The sequence below is a fragment of the Desmodus rotundus genome, chromosome 12 (genome assembly GCF_022682495.2).
Source record: "Desmodus rotundus isolate HL8 chromosome 12, HLdesRot8A.1, whole genome shotgun sequence".
Taxonomy (NCBI): Eukaryota; Metazoa; Chordata; class Mammalia; order Chiroptera; family Phyllostomidae; genus Desmodus; species Desmodus rotundus.
The window spans coordinates 49,322,003-49,339,886 of record NC_071398.1 but is presented as its reverse complement, the minus strand read 5'-3'; the positions used below and the strand labels follow the sequence as shown (position 1 = coordinate 49,339,886).

Genomic DNA, 17,884 nt, shown 5'->3' with positions numbered 1-17,884 from the left:
ATCCACTCATTCATTCAAAAACTTTTCGATCCCGTACTATGAAGCTCCGTTATAGACACTGGGAACAAGGAGTGCACGCAGAAAACAAATTCGCTGTCCTCCTGCAGCTTATTTCTGCTTGAAGGGAGCAGACAGCCCATAATACATAAATTAGGTGGGGTGAAGAAAGCTGATAAGGTGTATGGAAAAATTTGTTGTCTATCTTTTAGGACTCCCGCGCTGTAGAGTCCCTTTCCGACCAGGTTTCGGCCCCCAGATACTCTCAACTACATTTCCCAGCTTGCCCTGGGGGGCACACCTCCGGGCTACAGACTCCATTGCCTAGAGTTCCCCGGCCTATCCCCTCCATCAGATTTCCATTTGACTCCTGAGAGCACCGGACTTTCCAGGGTGCCTATGGCCAGACAGAGGCTGGAATATAGCGTCCGCTTGTTAGAGACTCTACTTCCCAGCGCTCCCCGCGGTTCTCTTTGGCCTGCGGACTGCATTTCCCAGCGAGCCCTGGGGCGGCGTGGTGACGCCAAGTGCTGGGCGGGGGCCGGCAGATCCTCAGGCGGGCGGTGCAAGGCGAGCGGCAGTTCCCGGCGGCCCCGGGGCGGGCGGCGGCGGCTGGGGCTCGGCGCTCGCTCGCTCGCTCACTCACTGAGCGGGCGGGCGGCGCGATGTCGGGCGAGGACGGTCCGGGGGCGGGCCACGGGGCAGCGGCGGCGGCAGCCCGCGAGCGGCGGCGGGAGCAGCTGCGGCAGTGGGGGGCGCGGGCGGGCGCGGAGCCGGGCCCCGGGGAGCGGCGCGTCCGCACCGTGCGCTTCGAGCGCGCCGCCGAGTTCCTGGCGGCCTGCGCGTGCGGCGACCTGGACGAGGCGCGCCTGATGCTACGCGCGGCGGACCCCGGCCCCGATGCCGAGCTCGATCCCTCCGCCCCGTCGCCCGCCCGCGCAGTGCTAGATTCCACCAACGCCGACGGTATCAGCGCCCTGCACCAGGTCAGCGCCCCCGCCCCTCCCCGGGCCTCGGCCGCCTCGCTCTGCGCCACCGCCCTCCCCTGTCCAGGTCTGCACCAGCAATGCCGGTCCTTGCCATCCTAGGCTGACTCCCTGTCCGAGCCCCCTTTCCCATCCCACGACCTCGAGCTCCCCTCTCTAGCCCTGAGCCACTTGAGCTGGCCTTGGCCTTTACCGTCGTGCGCCTACCTCTCCGGGACCCCAGCCCTGGCTGACGGCCTCAGTCCGTTCTATTTCACTGGCCCTGTTCTTGTCACTTCACGCTGTCCTCGCCCGACCCCGAGCGCCCTTTACCAGTGTCGCCTGTGCCTCCCCCACCGATGCCACCTCTCCTCTGCCATCAAATGCTGCCACGCTGTCCTGAGTCTGTGCCACCTCTTCTGCAACACTAGTACCCTCACTGGCCCTCTGTTGCAGCCTTCCAGGCAGGTACCACTTTCATGGAGGAGCATCCTCTCCCCTGGGCCTGTGCTTCCTCCTTCCCTGGCCCCTGCCCTGGGCCACCTCTGTGATGAGGCCCCGACCCTTTTATGCCTTTCAGGTTTCTCCTTCTCCCTCCTCTTTCTCTCCCTTCGTCTGTGCCATCTGTTGCTGACTAAGGATGCGCTTCTCTGAACGAACGTTCACACTGCCTTCTAGGCTCTGCACCTTTGAAGTGGATGCTTCGCTTGTGTGGATCACCCCGCTGCCCTCCACTCCCACACCCTCTTAATTCTACTTCTGGGCTAGTGCCACCTCTTGCCTCCCACAGGATGCCTTCTCCTAGGGACGTTTCTCCTGCAGGCACCTCCCCTCCCTTTCTCCTCTCTCCCTGTGCCCAGGCTAGGCCTGCATCGTCACCCTTGTTCTGGGCTCCCTCAAAGCACCCACCCCTTCCTGGCTTTAGGCCACCTCCTCATCCTCTGGTCATCTTGCTTTCTCTGCCTAGGTAGCCTCTCCTTCTGCGGAGTTGGCCGCTTTCTCCTTCCCACAGACTGGGTCATCTCCTAGCTTTCTGTCATGTTACCCTCCTGAGGGTTGTTTGTCCATTCCCTCCACAGCGCAGGCCCTTGTGCTTTTTTCTACACCACCCTGGTTGCTGCCTCCAGTGTCCAAAACCAGGCCCCTTGTGCCCCAGGGTCTCTCTGGGGCTGGGTAATTTTATGTCTTCTCCCCCAACCCTCTGCAGTGTGACCACCAGGGCCAGGACTGGCCACAGGAGAGCCTCCATCCCCTTCCCCATCCCTCCTCCTCTGATATTGGTCCAGCCCCAGCCAGAACCTCTGGGGCTTGGTTGCTGATGGAGCCAGAGAGGACCCTGGGAAGGGGCTTGGCAGGGCTGCGGGGCTGGGAGGGGAATGCTTGGAGAGGTCCACCTCTCAGGAGGAGGAGTGGTTCAGGAAGTGTAGTAGCCCTGAGTTCTGGTCTCAGCTCCTCAGTGCTGTGACCTTGAGTTAGCATCTTTTCCTCTGTGCCTCAGTGTTCTTATCTGTAAAATGGGGCTGGTCTTCATGCCCTCTCCAGCAGGGCGCTGGTGAGGGGGGAGGTTGTGTGTGTGCCAACTGCCTACAGGAAGCAGCCTGGGGGGTCAGTGGGGAGTCTCTCCCCCTGGCTAAGTGTTCCTCCTCTCTGTTCTTTCCCCATCCCCAGGCTTGTCCCTTGCAAAGGGCCCAGTGCCACCTGGGACATTTTCTTCTACCTGGAGGAGAATCCCACTTCCCTGAGGCCACGTAGGGTCTCAGAGGTTGGCCAGACCAGGAGAGGGTCCTCAGGCTTCAGTGTCCCCCGTCTTCTGCCACTCTCCCCACCCCTGGCTCCGCTGGACCTTCCCTACAGGGTTCCTGGCTCTGCTCTTCAGTCCAGGCCCTGTTTCCCAGGCCCAGCATCCCCTTTGGCCTGGACCCTGCAAAGGCCCTTCCAGCCTGGCACACTGCCATTCAGGTGGGATTCCTCTCCCACTTCAGGCTACCACCTGATAAACTTGCTGCCAGGGCTCTTAGGTGGCCCGAAGGTTTTTGGGGTGCCCCAGGTTCAGGGAGGAGAAGTTCCTGTCTCAGGTCTCGTGGCCAGCCAGTGGGAGAGCTAGCTGGCTGTGGGTCAGGTCTGGGCCTGGGGCCACCAGGTCGTACTGGTTTGCTGAACACGGGCCTGGTTTTAGCACTGAACGCCCCAGGGACCTAGAATCCCCCATTCCAGGGCATCCTGGGATGGCTGCCCCTCTGTCTGGGTGAGGCCTGGGGCCGTGGTTTCTGTTCTGAAGCCTGCCCCAGCGGATTCCCAAGCACCAGCCCCCTGCCCCGCTAGTGTCTCTGGGAGTTCTCAAGCCTCGGCCTGGTATACTCTCCTCCACCCCAAAGTTACCTCGTGATTTTGTGGCTAGGGGTCTGGATTAGTAGGAGGGTCTGGGGTCTGGGTCCGTAGGAGGGACTGAGAGCCAGGATTCTTAGGTCTGAATGAGGGGGTGCTGGGGACCTTGTCCCCCTGGGTCTGAGGGAGGAGGTGCTGGGGCCTAGATTCTTGGGTCCCCGGTGCCCAGGCCTCAGGCATCTTTCACACGGATGCCTGTGCTGGGCCAGGTCCTTGAAAGGGAAAGGCCCATTTCCCTCCATGCCCCCCTCCCCCATCACCATGACAACCGGGTGGAAATAAACGGAGCCCAGAGTTCATCCCGTTCCCAGGGCACGTGTGGCCCCCCTCTCACAGGCTGAGTTTCCATGACTTAATGTTCTTGGCCCTTGTAGCTTCCTCCCCCTCTGCTGAGGGGCAGTTTTGGAGGGGGTTAATATGCCCTGAGGACCCAGGGGTCCAGGCCCACCTCCTCCCTCAGGCGCACCCCGCGTCTGCGGGCGCCCTGGGAGCTTTGGACTCTTCCTTCGTGAAACAGAGTCCCGAGGGCAGGAGGAGGGGGACGCGCCCACCGAACCCCTGGGCCCAGCGCCCTGTGCGCAGTGGGTCCTCGGTGCGTGGGAGCTGCAGCTCCTCCGGCTCCGGGTCCTGGGCCCATGCTGACACACTCTGTCCCACTTGTAGGAGTCCTGCCCCGGACCCTCACTCTGCCCGCAGGGGCCCCTCAGGGCACAAGGCAGGGCCCTTCAGGTCCTTTCTGGAGAGTACCTGCTGGGTCTGAGGGAGGAGGGGCTGGGCCTCTTCCCTTTGGCCCACCACGGAAGCCCCATCCACTTGGGGGTGACCGTGGGGCAGGCCACGTCTAACAAGCATCGGTCAGGATTCCTGCACGTGCATTAGAAGCACTCCTCCCTTCTCTGTCCAGTTCCGACTTGCCTTCTCTGTCCCCATGGTCTCCACTGAGCTCCAGATGCCTGGCTCACCTAACATTTGGGAACCCAGGGGTGCCACAGACAGCTGGGTGGCTGGAGGGGCCTCCAGGCTCTGGGCTGCTGGCTTTCAGGGCTTGTCCCAGGGCCAGCGGGGTCCCTTCCTTGAATTTCATGGCCATTGGGCCCCTGGATCTGCCCAGAGGTCCAGTCGGGAGTCCAGCCTGCCCGGCATGTGGAGTCTGGATGAGCGAGCGCTGACTGCCCTGCCCCCGCCCCCCAGGCCTGTATTGACGAGAACCTGGAGGTGGTGCGTTTTCTGGTGGAGCAGGGTGCCACGGTGAACCAGGCGGACAATGAGGGCTGGACGCCCCTGCACGTGGCCGCCTCTTGCGGTTACCTGGACATTGCCAGGTGAGGTGGGGGGAGGTGGGCAGGGCCTGACAGAGTGGCCAGGGCTCAGACCCCAACCCCTTAGCCCTGAACTCCTCCCACCCCCAGGTACCTGCTGAGCCACGGTGCCAACATTGCCACTGTCAACAGCGATGGGGACCTGCCCCTGGACCTGGCCGAGTCGGACGCCATGGAGGGACTCCTGAAGGCGGAAATCGCCCACCGAGGTGGGCCCCGGCTGCTGCTGGGGGTGGGGCTCCTCCTCCCTGTGGCCTCCAGGTGCAGAGCTTGGGAATCAGCCTGTTGGGACTCAGAGGCCGTCCCCTACCCCCATTTTCTACGACTTGCTAAGCCTCAGTTTTCATATCTGTGAAACGGGGGTATAAGGACCTACTCCCAAGGTTGCGTGGCACCGTAAATGAGTGACCGTATAAAGAGTTTGTGCCACCACTAGGCACAGAGTTAGAGCTCAGACTGGTGTGGACCTGAGTATCCTCTGAGTAACTGAGGATGTTGTGGGGGTGGGGGGTGGTTAAGGGGGCTGGCGGCTCACCCAGGTCTCTGTGGGGTGAGAGATGTGGGGCCTCCTGTGCAGGTGCTCCCAGGAGTGTCTGCTGACAGGAGTAGAATGCGGGGTTCCCAGGGGACTGGTTCCCCATGCTCAGGATCACTGGACCCCAGGGGTCCTTTGTATGGGGTCCAGAACCCTCACATGTGGCTGGCCGTGTTCATTTTTCTAAGGAGAGAGTGCATTGCTTCTAGCAGGTTCTCACACACACCTAAAAATAGCTGTCTAGGAGGAGTTGACGTGAGGGCTCGTGGGGCGGGCTGCGGCCTGACCACCCTGGAAGCAGAGGGTGTGGGGCAGGTGGGCCAGAGGACACGGGGCTTGCGATGCCCGTGGGATCCCTGCAGGAGCCCTGGGCCACGAGTGTGGCTGCTGGTGTCCAGCTTCCTGGGTCGGCATCCTTGCCCTGTGGGTGATGAAGGATGTGGCAGTGCCGCCCGGGGTGGAGGGCAGGGTGTGGTCAGGACGCAGCCCGGGATGGGACTGGTCAGGGCCTGGCCTCGGCGGGTGGGTACGTCTGGGGCCTGTTTCGGTTAAGTGAGGAAAGCAGAGGCAGAGCTGGGGCATCCCTCCGCTCCTGCGACTTCTCAGCCGTTGCTACCTTCCTGGAGGTCCCCCTGTGTTGTAACAGGGTTACACGGGCACAATTCACCTGGATATGATTCGCGGTCCGCACAGCTCACCTCGTAGTGGCTGCGCACCAACGCCACGCGGTGTAGGTGATTCTGATCCTGCTGAGAGCAGCCCCTCACCCTCCAGCCCTCATCCCTGTCGCCCTCGCCCCAGGGAACCACCCCCCGGCCTTCCCTCTCTGTGGGTGTGCCAGTTTTGGATGTTCCGCATACACGGAATATCGATTCATCAGTTCTGTGCCTTTCGGGCACATTTCTGTGGGCTCTCCTCCCCCTCCCTCACCCCCTTATGTAAATCCGCCTATTTTCTTCCCCCCCTCCCTGTCTTTCCTGAAACATGTTGAGAAAGGTGTTGCTGACACTGTGGCCTCCACCGGACACAGGAGCCAGTGTCCCCTAGAGCAAGGACACTCTCCCGGGAGCCATGTGGGGTGTGACATTGTTGCTCTGTGGGCTGTGTCGGGACCACTGTTACCTGCGGGGCGGGGAGCCTTCTCTGGCTTAGGACCTGGGGTCACTCTGGGAGACGGGTCCTGTCTGTCTGCCCTGTGCCTGGTGAAGTTAACCTTGAACTGTGTTCGGGGTGTTTGTTCAGGGTGTCGGCCAGGTGCGTCTTCCTTTGTGATAGAAGGCAGTCTGCAGGGCTGTGTGTGGAGGTTGCTTCTGGGGGTGTCCACCTGGAGTTCTGGGGTGGTCTGGGCGTCTGCAAACTCTCGGACATCCTGGGTTTTTCTGCAGGGATCACCCTTAGTGCATATCAGCTTCTCAGGGGGCCCGTGCTCCTCTTCTGTGGGGCCAGGAGAAGGTGGGGGGCAGTTGGCTGGCAGGACCCTGGGCCGCGCTGCTGGGGCGGGGCACTGCTGCTCTGAAATTGGAGGCCTCTGCCGGCATGGTTGCATGACCTTCGCCCTCACACAGACGCCTCGGCAGATCCTGGACTTCAGGCTGCACCCCAGCTGCAAGGACGGCGGTGGCTTCCGCCCCACGGACACACCTGGAAGGTGGAGAGCCCTCCAGCGTGCTGCGCCTCCAGACAGGTGCTGGATGCCGTCTGACCCTGGCAGCCACTTACAGCAGGCCCAGGACAGATGACGGAGATGGACAGAGGCTGGACACTCAGGAAAAGGAGGTGTGGTCAGCAGCGTGGACGCTGCCCAGAGCACGGCTGCTGCTGCTTTCTCAAGCACGGCTGTCCCCCCTGCCGCCCCACTTCCCTTGCTGTCTGCCTCTCGCCCAGGCTGCCGGTCACTGAGAGAGTCTGGTCCGCTTAGCCGGTTTTCCCCAGCCCTCTCGTCCGGTGTGAAGGCCTCTGGTGCAGTGGGCTGAGACATGAACCTTTGCAAGGACCAGAAACCCATCACAGCCTGGCTCAGGTCACCTGCATTTGCAGCAGCGTGGAGGCAACCGAGTGTCCCTCATCGGGTGAATGGACGAGATGTGGCCCAGCCACACCGTGGAACGTGACTCAGCTTGAAAAAGAAGGAGATTCTGACACGCGGCACCGTGGATGAGCTTTATGGGACATAGTGCTGAGTGGAATAAGCCAGTCACCGAAATGTAGATCGTGTGGGGTTCCATTTATGTGAGGTGCCCAGTAGTCGGATTCACAGGGACAAAGCCGAGCGGCGGTGACCGGGGTTGGGGAGCATTGTTTAATGGGACAGAGCTTTGTAAGACGAAGCGTCGTGGCGGTGGATGGCTTTGTGGGATGTCCTCTCAGGTGTGGAGCACTCTCCCCACCTGCCGCCACAGTGGGGGACACAGTGGGGGACTGTGTGTGAGTGAGCGCGGCTGTGTCCCAGTGACACTGTTTACAAAGGGAGGCACATCCACAGTGGCAGGAAGTGGATTGGTGGTTGCTGGGGCCGGGAGTGAGGGTGGTGCCTGGGGAGTGAGTGCTGACAGGTTGTGGGGTTCAGGAACTAGCGAGTACGACGCTGCACACCATTGTGCACGTGCTAAGTGCCACTGAGTGAATTTGATGTTGTCTTTATTTTGCACCACCACACACAAACCCGTGGCCTGTACCCTCAGGCTGTAGTTTGTCAGCCCTTGAGGAGCTCCGTCAGTACACACAGGCAGATGTCCGCTAAAAACACATTTGAGCAGGATGAGCACAAACACGCAGAAGAACACCGAACTAACTGCATTGCGGAATAAAGTCAGTTAGCTTGGCCTTTGCCATCCCCGAAGTCTGGCACATTTGGCTGCAGTGGGATCGGAGGCAGGTGATTCCCTTTAAGGAAGTGGCAGAGGGGAAGCGGGAGGGCTGGTCCCCGAGTCCTCAGCACACTCCAGGCCTCTCCACTCCAGACTGGGTCCAGAAGATGGGCCCTAACCAACTAGACATTCCTGGAATAGCTGCCACTGTCCGCACCGCCTGCTGGGTGTCCCAAGGTGCTGCCTTTGGCCGTGTGGTCCAGGTGCCACCAGGTGGCGCCAACACGAAGCCCGAACTCAGATGGATCTCGTCCTCTGCCAGGGGTGGTGAGGATGGATGGAGTTCATAGTGCCCAGGTTTGCAGCATTTGCAGTACGGTTAAAACAGAATACACATTTGTAAAAGCAAATTGGTAGGTATGTTTAAATAAGTAAAAAAAAAACAAACCCAGGTGAAATTGAGTTTATTAGTATATTCCTTAACCCAGTGTATCCAAAACATCATTTCAGCTTGTGATCACTATAAAGAAAGTTATTCATGACTTACTGCACGCTGGTTTCAGACCTCAAAATCCAGCGTGTGTTTTTTTATGTTTACGACACAAAAGCCCGGGCTGGCTCCATTTGGGCTGCTCAGTGGCCACGTGGGCCAACAGCCATCGTGCAGGAAAGCTCAGCTCCACACGGCACTTTGGCAAGTGTGGGACACTTGCACAGTTGAAGAAAATAAGAGGCAGCGATAAAGCTCCCGGGAAAAAGGTAGAGCATTCCCTAGGAGAGACCAGTTTTGAGTCCCGTCTCAGAGTTTCACTGGCGAAGGAATATAGATTCTCTATGACATCCGCAGCCTCAGCTAGGCTGTTTTGATCCAAAATCAACTGACATTTTATTTGAAGCCGTACCTTGCCTTTTCCACCGTTAAGTGCAGCACAGCTTCCCACGGAGCCGATTGGCTTGCAATGACATTGACCAACGAGGGGTCCCGATTGTTTCAAGTGTTGGCATAGCTGGGAACGGATCAGCCCTGGGCAGGAAAGGTGTCCCCCCTGCCAGCCCCGACAGACACTTTGTTCAGTGGCTTTTTGCTTGGTCTGTCCTCACGAGTAATCAAAGTGATAATGGTGGTGAGACGTGTGAAGAAGGTGGGTGAAGGATTGTGTCCGGAGTGACAGGAAGAATTACATGTAGTCAGATGCTGGATTTGCTTGGCAAACTTCAGGTTTTATACATAAAAATAATGATAAAGGTGATGCTTTGGTTGAAACCAGAAAAACGCCTGCAGTTTCCATTCTCCCAGCCCACCGCCGAGACACGGAGACCCTTAGTGGAACCCAGGACTGCACCGAATATGAGAAGTTACTGAGCTGGTCTGGGCCCTCAGAGTCCCAGAGGGCCACGCGGACGGAGAGGGACAGGGCAAGGCGCAGGATGAGCTGCTCTTCCTGGACCTTGGGCTGCGAGTCTCACCTGTCACCCCTCTCGTCCTCCCAGGTGTGGATGTGGAGGCAGCCAAACGGGCCGAAGAGGAATTGCTACTTCACGACACAAGGTGCTGGCTGAATGGGGGTGCCATGCCTGAGGCGCGGCACCCCCGCACAGGGGCCTCTGCCCTGCACGTGGCCGCCGCTAAGGGCTACATTGAAGTGATGAGGTGAGCCCAGTGGGTGAGGCCCCTCCCTTTCCCCTGCTCCTTCTGTGGGGCCAGTCTCTTCCTTCTCATTGTCTTACACCCTCCTGTGGATTTTGTCCGTTCTCATTCTTTTTTTTTTTTTTTTTTTTTTAAGGTTTTACTTACTCATTTTTAGAGAGAGGGGAAGGGAGGGAGAAAGAGAGGGAGAGAAACATCAATGTGTGGTACTGGGGACCTGGCCCGCAACGCAGGCATGTGCCCTGACTGGGAATCGAACCAGCAACCCTTTGGTTTGCAGGCCGGCACTGAATCCACAGAGCTACACCAGCCAGGGCTCATTCTTTCTTAATGTATGTGCTTAAGGTCATGTATTTGCCTCCAAATACAGCCTTAGCTACATCTACATGATGTGTACGCTTTTCATTGTCATCCAGTTTAAAGCACTTTCCAACGTGTAATTTTTCTTCCTTGACCCATGAATTACTTAGAAGTATATTCTTCATTTCAAAATACGTGGGATTTCCTAGTCATTGTTTCATTACGTGTTTCCTGGCTCAATTGCACCGTGCTCAGAGAATGGGGTTCTGTGTCATTCCGGATTTCTGAAATTTGTTGAGGTTTGCTTTATTTCTCCCCGAGTGTAAGTGAGATGGAAAAGTGTGGTGTCATCAGGCACTGTGCTGTAAGTGGGCTATTAGGTCAACTTCACAGTCACGCTCGCTATTTAAATCCACGTCTTTAGGGGTTTCCCTCCTCCATCTGCTCATTCTGTCAGTTAATACAAGAAGTGTGATAAAACCAACCAACCAACCCACGATTGTGGATTTTGCCTGTTCTTCCTCCTGGTTCTGTGAATTTTTGTTACATGTTTTGAGGCTGGGTTGCTTAGTGTATGTAGTTTAAGTTGTATGGTGCACACTCCCTTTTTGTCATTGACCTTGGTCGCATCCACACTCGGCTGCCCGCTGCCTTCTGTTGGGAGTAGTGTTCTTATCCTCAGGCTGCCCACTCTCTCTTAATCCCCCTTCTCTTTTGTGACATTATGTTTATTTTTAGCATTAAAATGGAGTCAGGGTGAACCCTTTCCTCTCTGTTCCCCTCAGTGTGGAGCTGCCAAGCAGGTTTTCCAGTGAGGCGTCTAAGGATGACCCCTGACAGCTACGGCTTGTGCCCCAGCTGCTTAGTTAGCATTTGCTCCTGAAGCCGAGTGCCTCATCCCTGTTCCAGGAAAAGCCCCCGTCTGCCCTGGGTGGTGTGGCTGAGTAGATTGAGTGCCGGTCTGCAAACCAAAGCATTGCCGGTTTGATTCCCAGTCAGGGCATGAGCAGCCTGGGGTGCGGGCCAGATCCCCAGTTGGGGGCACACGAGAGGCAACCACACATTGGTGTTTCTTTCCCTCTCTCCCTCCCTCCCTTCCCCTCTCTTTAAAAATAAATAAATAAATAAAATCTAAAAAAAAAGCCCCGGGTGAAATGCTGTTGTGGCCCAAGAACACCCACGAGGCAGATGACAGCAACTGCAGGACCCAAGGCCGGTGCACTTTTGGGGAAGTAGCAGGACACCCAGCAAGGCTGGAGCACAGAGAGCTTGGGGGGCAGGTGTGTGACCGGGTCAGCAGGGCCACAGAGACACAGAGAGGGCCTTCTGTGTAACAAGGTTCTTTATAAACCGTCTCGTCTGTCTGTCCCACCTTGCTTTAGCTCTTCCTCACTGACAAAGAGCCTAACGCCAGTTCTCTAAAGCAGGCGCGTCTGCCCCAGGCCGAGTTTGCAGGCTTGCTCCGGACTTGTAAGCCCGCCTTTCCCCGAATCGCTCGGTCTAAGAGGATAAATACCTCCTGGACAAAGACATCAAAGCCGGGGTATCTCAGCCTCGGCACTGGTGGCATTTGGACCAGATTGTCCTTTGCTGTGGGACTGTCCTCTGCACTGTAGGAAATTGAGCAGCATCCCTGGCACCAACCCGCCAGATGCTGCTAGCACCCACCCCTAAGCTGTGACAGCCAAAATTGTCCCCAGACACTGCCAGCTGCCCCCCAGGGGCGGCATGGCCCTGGCTGAGAACCAGCACTCCCAGCTGCCAGGTCCCTGGGACATTGCAGTCCCGGCTGCCCTTTCTGAGGTCTCACCCTTTTCATGGGTTTGGGGCCCCCACCCCCACCTGCAGTACTAGGAGCAGGGTACCAGAGGCCACTGCCGGGCCAGGGCAGGCGTCAAAGCTGTGGCAAGGGGGCCCCTTGTGGGGAGGGGCTTGGGGTAGTGGCCCTGCTACCACCTGGCCTGGGATGCTTTTAGCTCTGTCACAGCTGGTGCTGCCACCACAGCCCTTGGCCCAGACCTCTCTCCTGGTCTTTGACCCTGAGCCTGTCTGGCCCCTAGGCTGCTCCTCCAGGCTGGCTACGACCCTGAGCTCCGGGATGGGGACGGCTGGACCCCACTGCATGCGGCGGCCCACTGGGGTGTGGAGGATGCCTGCCGCCTGCTGGCCGAGCACGGTGGGGGCATGGACTCGCTGACCCATGCGGTGAGGGCCTTGGTCCCCCTTGGGACGGGTGGGGGGGTGATGGGAAAGCCTCCACACTTCCTTCGCCATCTGCCTCTTCTCTCCCCCTCAGGGACAGCGTCCCTGTGACCTGGCTGACGAGGAGGTGCTGAGCCTGTTGGAGGAGCTGGCCCAGAAGCAGGAGGACGTGAGTCTCAGAGACCCCCTCCCCTCCTGCCAGCTCCTCCAGAGTGGGGCAGGGAGGGCCTTGGGTCCCCTGATTCCCATTCCCACTGGTGACTGAGACCCAGTGGAGGGCGTGAGGAGGGCACAGCTGGGCAGCTACAGGAGTTAGGGCCTGGGGTCCAGATGGACCTTAGGATGCAGGTGGGTAGTCTGCCCAGGCCCAGGCCCAGGCCCAGGCTGGGCCTCGTCACCCTTGGGGTGCCTCCCACCTAGCCCTGGATGGGGCCTTGTTTCTGGAAAATCAGGGAGTGGAGAGTGAAGGGGGTGGACTTGGGCTCATACCCCAGCTGTCCTGAATTTGCTGTGTGAGCTCAGGGAGGACATGAGCTGGTTAGGTGCTCAGGGGCTGGGCCCTGGCTCAGGGGAGAAGTTTGAGCTGGTTGCCCCTGGAAGGTAGGGAGACCCCTCTGGGGACGAGACCAGAGACTGGGGAGCGGGAGGCCCAGGGAGAACAGGCTGACGGGGACTGCATATGGTGCGTGTGCACAGGGGACCCAGATGTCTCCTACGGACGCGCACAGCTGGCTGTCTGCAGGAAAACTCTAACGAGTCCCCAGTCCCTCCCTGCCTCCCGGAGCACAGCCCGTGCATGGCGGCCTTCCAGACTGGGGATGTGGGACCCAGGAGGCATCTCGGTATGGGCCCCTCCCCAGCAGCCCCCTTTCCCCTGCAGCTGCGGAACCAGAAGGCGGCCTCCCAGACCCGGGCCCAGGAGCCCCAGGTTCCCTCCAGCAGCAAACACCGAAGGTACGGGTGCCGCCCTGGGGGCGGGTGGCTGGAGGTGACCAGGGCTCGGACCCCGACGCCCTCCGTTCCCCCGCCAGGAGCTCTGTGTGTCGTCTGAGCAGCCGAGAAAAGATCTCCCTCCAGGACTTGTCCAAGGAGCGCCGGCCTGGTGGGGCAGGGGGGCCCCCCATCAGGAACGGGGATGAGGATGAGAGAGAGGAAGGCCCCACAGGTGAGGGTCTGGGGGTCTGGTTTCCTGGGTCTGAGGGAGGAGGGGCTGGTTCTCAGAGGCACCTGGCATGTTCTTCTGACGGGTCCTGTTTTCTTACCCAGTAGAGCCACCCGCTGCAGAAACCAGAGCCCTCAATGGAGTTTCCTCCCCCCCGCCCTCCAGCCCTAAGGGTCCTGAGGTGAGTCTGGGTGCCCTGGAGGCTGTGGGAGGGCTCCCCTGAATCCTGCAAACCTCTTGTCTGGGCAGGTAGGGTGAAGACTACGGTTCCCAGAATCCTCCAGTACAGCTGACTACCTTTCCTGGTTGCACCTGCCCCGGGGGCTGATGGGAGTTGTAGTTTCTTTTCGGTCCTTCTGGGGGTAGCATTTGAAATGTATGGGAAGAGGGACCCTTTCTCCACAACTGAGACCTTTCTGTTTCCCCAGACCCCCGAGGAGAGCCCCCTCTCTAGGCGCTTTGGCCTCCGGAAGACGGGGAGCTCTGGTGCCCTGGGCCCTGCAGACAGGTTGGGGACTGAGGGAGCCTCTGGGGCTGGGCTGCAGCGCTCAGCTTCTTCCTCACGTCTGGAAGGGACCTGCACTCAGGTGAGTGGGGTGAGGGGCAGGGGACCAGGTCCTGCTAGTCCAGGAGAACATCCTCCTCCGTCCCTCTCTCCATAGGCCAAGGAGCCCCGTCTTGCCAGAATTACCCCCACCCCTTCCAGGAAGGTGCCAGAGTCCTCTGTCCTGTGAGTACCAAGGGCCTGGGCCCTGATCGGGTGGGAGGCAGGTCTGGCTTCTAACCTTGTCGGTGTAATCCTGAGCATCCCTGTCTGCTGTCCGGGTCTGGTCCAGCTCCCCGCTGCCCTGCCTCAGTTTCCCTTTGGCTGCATCAAGTGAAAACTCAACAGTGAAACGTACTAGGCTATGGTGATCTGGCCTCCTGTTGCCTCTCTACTTGGCTCCCACCGGTCCCTTTTCCAGCACGGGACACGGCTGCCCCAGGGCCTTTGCTCCTGTTCGTCCGCCCTCTGGTCTGTGTGTCTGTCATGTCCCCTTCTCCGGGAGGCCCCCGCGGCTACCGCTCCTGTTGCGGCCCCGTCTGCACACACACCCCTCCCGTCCCCCGTCCTTGCTGGGTTTCTCCTTCCCAGTGTGCTTTCCCCTCCTGATGTGTATTGTGATGGACTAATCTTTTTACGGTTATTGTTTATTTCGCATCCTTTCCTCTCCGATTTGATTCATCCAGCAGAGGTCATTTGTTGTGATTGCTCACGGCTGTGTCTCGGGTGCCTGCTGCCTAACGCAAGCCTGAGTAACCTTTGCTAAATGAATGAACCCACACAGGTGTGAGGGCTCCAGGCCGCCTCCCTTGGATAGCTGCACTCCTCCCTCCAGGACTCCAGAACCTGGATCCCCAGGGAAGCCAGCCGTCCCTGCAGCCTCCGCAGCACCCACAGTGGACTCCCGGGACCGCCGGAGGTAAAGAGGCCCCCGGAAATTGTCTCCCCCACTGGAACAACTACCTGACCCAGGAGGCCCCAGGGCTCTGGGTGGGAGCTCCCAAGGGAGAGTTTGTCCCAGGGTCTACTGGGAGTTGAAGTCCGCTCTCGGAACTTGCCTCCCCTAAGAGTGTCAGCCATTGGATAGGGACAGGCCCCAAAGGAGCCCTCCTTAAGGTCAGGGGCCCTTTACACAGGTCCTACCAGATGCCCGTGCGCGATGAGGAATCCGAATCTCAGCGGAAGGCTCGCTCCCGCCTCATGCGCCAGTCTCGGAGGTCCACACAGGTGTGGGGGGTGGGCTGGGGGCCTGGACTCCCGGGTCTGAGGGAGGAGGGGCTGGGGGCCTGAAGGGGCTGTGGCCTGAGCCCTGGGGCCTTGACTGCGCCCTCTCCCTGCAGGGTGTGACTCTGACAGATCTGAAGGAAGCAGAGAAGGTGGCAGGGAAGGCCCTAGAGCCAGAGAAGTCCTGCCCACAGAGCCTGGTGAGAGGCAGCGGGGCCAGGTGATCGGGCAGTGGGGGGTACAAGAAGCCCTCATCCTCTGACCCCTCTGCCCTCTCCCACAGGACCCGTCCCGGCAGCCCCGAGTCCCTGGAGTGGAGAACTCCGATGGCCCTACCCAGAGAGGTGAGGTCTGCTCTCTGGGAGGTCGTCCTCCTGCGTCCACCCAGTCCCCCCCCCCCTGCTGCAGTCTTCCCATTTTCCTGGAGTCTTGGGCCCAGGGACCCTGACACCACAGAGAGGGGGTTCCTGATTCTTGCCCCTCCCCCAGTAGAAGCGCCTGACGGGCAGGGTCAGGGACCACAGGCCGCCAGGGAGCACCGCAGAGTTGGCAAGGAGCGGAGAGGGCCTGCGGAGGTGAGGGGTGGGCCCAAGTGGGGCGAGGTGAAGTTGTGGGTGGGCCTCAGCAGGGGTGGGGGTGGGGGAGTAGGGGCACACCCCCTTGGGCATCTGGCTGACCCCCACCTGGCCTACAGGGGGAGGAGGCGGAACCAGTGGACATCAGCCCAGAGTCCAGGTACAGGGTGGGCAGGGCAGGGTCTGGGCTGTCCCTTGACTGCAGGGCTCACCCGCTAACACCGTGCCCTGCCCCCACCCTAGCACTCCCCAGGCCGGCCCTTCATCGTGCAGGCGGCGGGACCTCAAGCCAGAACCCCAGCCAGAAGTGGAAGAGCCTGACGGAGGCTTCAGGAAGGTTCGTCACCCCACCCCAGGGTCGGTGCCATTAACCAGCTCCACAAGCCTGCCTTTACACACCTGCCCTATGGCCCCTCAGCCTGCCCAGCCCTGCACTGCGTCCTCACTGCTTCACTCAACCTCACCTGTGCGCAGTTGGCCCCTCCCTGCAAACATGCGGTGGGCAGTGAGGGCCTGACCCTGTGTCCCTCCTTCCGGTGCCCCCAGCTCTACACAGAGCTGCGCAGTGAAAACGAGAGACTTCGTGAGGCCCTGACTGAAACCACACTGAGGCTGGCACAGCTTAAGGTGGAGCTGGAGCGCACCACACAGGTGAGGGCTTCGAGTCTCTGCAGGTGGCCCTGGCATCTCTGTGCTTGCATGGTGCGTGGGGGTGGGGGCGGGGGCCTCAGGACCTATCAGTGGGGGAGCTGGAGCAATGAGGGGTGGGGTCCAAGCTAGGCTCCACCTTCACATGGGTGGGGCCTGAGCAAGGATGGGTGGGCAGGGAGCTGATCTCCCAAGGGAAGGGCCCCGAGGGGTGGGAGGGGGGTCAGGGAGTGGGGTGAGCAGTGGTGCGTGGGCAGCTGGAATCCAGACTGCTTCCCCCCTTTTCCTTCTGGTCTCTTCTTCCTGGCCATTGCCATTTGGACGGTTCTCTGACGCCTGAGCTTTCTCTGTTCCTACCAGAGGCAGGAGCGCTTTGCCGAGAGGCCAGCCCTTCTGGAGCTGGAGAGATTCGTGAGTGGGGCAGCTGGGGTGGGGCCAGACGTGTCCCCAACCTTACAGCCCTCTGCGGGTGTGAATGGAGGGGCCACACTGACCCTCTAACCTGGCCCTTTGACCTTTGCCCACCCTTCTCAGCCCTACTCAGCCTCTGGCCCTTCCAACCCCAGTCCCTTGCCCTCACCCTCCCCCATTTATTGCAGGAGCGCAGGGCCCTGGAGAGAAAGGCCGCTGAGCTGGAGGAGGAGCTGAAGGTGAATGATCATGGGGTGCTGTGGGCCGTGGGCTCAGCCTGCCCGGTGCCACCAGCTGACCCCATTCCGTCCCATAGGCCCTGTCCGACCTCCGGGCTGACAACCAGCGACTCAAGGATGAGAATGCAGCCCTGATCCGCGTCATCAGCAAACTCTCCAAGTGACTCTGGAGGACTTGCCCCCGCACCCACATTTATACAGCTGCTTCTGCCACATGCACCCCTTCCCCTGCGTGAACACGAGTGACAGGGCTCCTGGGGGAGTCTCTGAGAAGCCATAACCTCCCCTCGGGAGCTCCAGACTGGGAGGGGAAGGCAGAGTCCCCAGGAGCCAAGGGGGGCCACCCGAGGTCAGGATGGAGGTGGGAGGCCAAGCCAGGTAGGGGGACGTTGCCAAGGGGGACCCAGGGCTGGAGGCAGGACCATGAAGGAACCGAGGACCAGGAAGTGCCAGGACTGGAGTGGCTGCCCGGAGGTCCCCTCTCACGTGTGATGCCACCCAGTCACCCCTCCTGCTCCTGAACAGGGATCCGAGAATGTGCCAAGTGTCCTGCCGGCCTCGGCCAGGCGGGCCTGTATATAGGGTCCGTGTGCAATAGGGAGGGACGTCTTCTATTTTTTGCTGCCCCCTCCCCAATACTGTCTGGGGCAGGGGGGGAAGGTATTTTCGAGACAAAGCACAGGCACCACAAATAAAAGTCGTGAAGTTGCCACTCCGTGACTGCGTCCCTGGCTGGAGGTGGGGTGCTGCCCTGGTGCTCTCTGTGAGTGTCGGTGACCACGCTGCAGGGACGTGCGGGTGGTTTGCTGATGGAGGTAGGTAGGTGTGAGCACCCAGTGGGGGGAGGGGCTTCAGGAAGAGCCAGCTGGAGCTGAGGCCCCAACCAGGGCTGATGTGGTCACAAGCGAGGTGGCTGTGTCACG

General features: G+C 60.0%; 1 protein-coding gene across 4 annotated transcripts; it reads left to right on the top strand.

Moving 5' to 3' along the window:
* The first annotated feature begins 520 nt into the window (after window positions 1-520).
* Window positions 521-17,676, top strand: PPP1R12C (protein phosphatase 1 regulatory subunit 12C). 4 transcript variants are annotated; one of them, XM_024570621.4, is made up of 22 exons: window positions 521-983; window positions 4,539-4,669; window positions 4,757-4,875; window positions 9,500-9,659; window positions 12,017-12,161; window positions 12,253-12,327; window positions 13,039-13,112; window positions 13,190-13,323; window positions 13,428-13,501; window positions 13,749-13,907; window positions 13,983-14,050; window positions 14,649-14,783; window positions 15,001-15,091; window positions 15,205-15,288; window positions 15,372-15,432; window positions 15,578-15,663; window positions 15,783-15,823; window positions 15,907-16,000; window positions 16,210-16,314; window positions 16,672-16,722; window positions 16,911-16,961; window positions 17,039-17,676. In XM_024570621.4, the coding sequence occupies exons 1-22, from the start codon at window positions 663-665 to the stop codon at window positions 17,123-17,125; spliced, it is 2,346 nt and encodes a 781-aa protein (XP_024426389.2). In that variant the 5' UTR covers window positions 521-662; the 3' UTR covers window positions 17,126-17,676. The 4 variants fall into 4 exon arrangements, with proteins under 4 accessions (XP_024426389.2, XP_053770892.1, XP_053770890.1 ...); XM_053914917.2 differs by having other exon boundaries at window positions 522-983; window positions 15,581-15,663; XM_053914915.2 differs by having other exon boundaries at window positions 522-983; window positions 13,425-13,501.
* The last annotated feature ends 208 nt before the right edge of the window (window positions 17,677-17,884 follow it).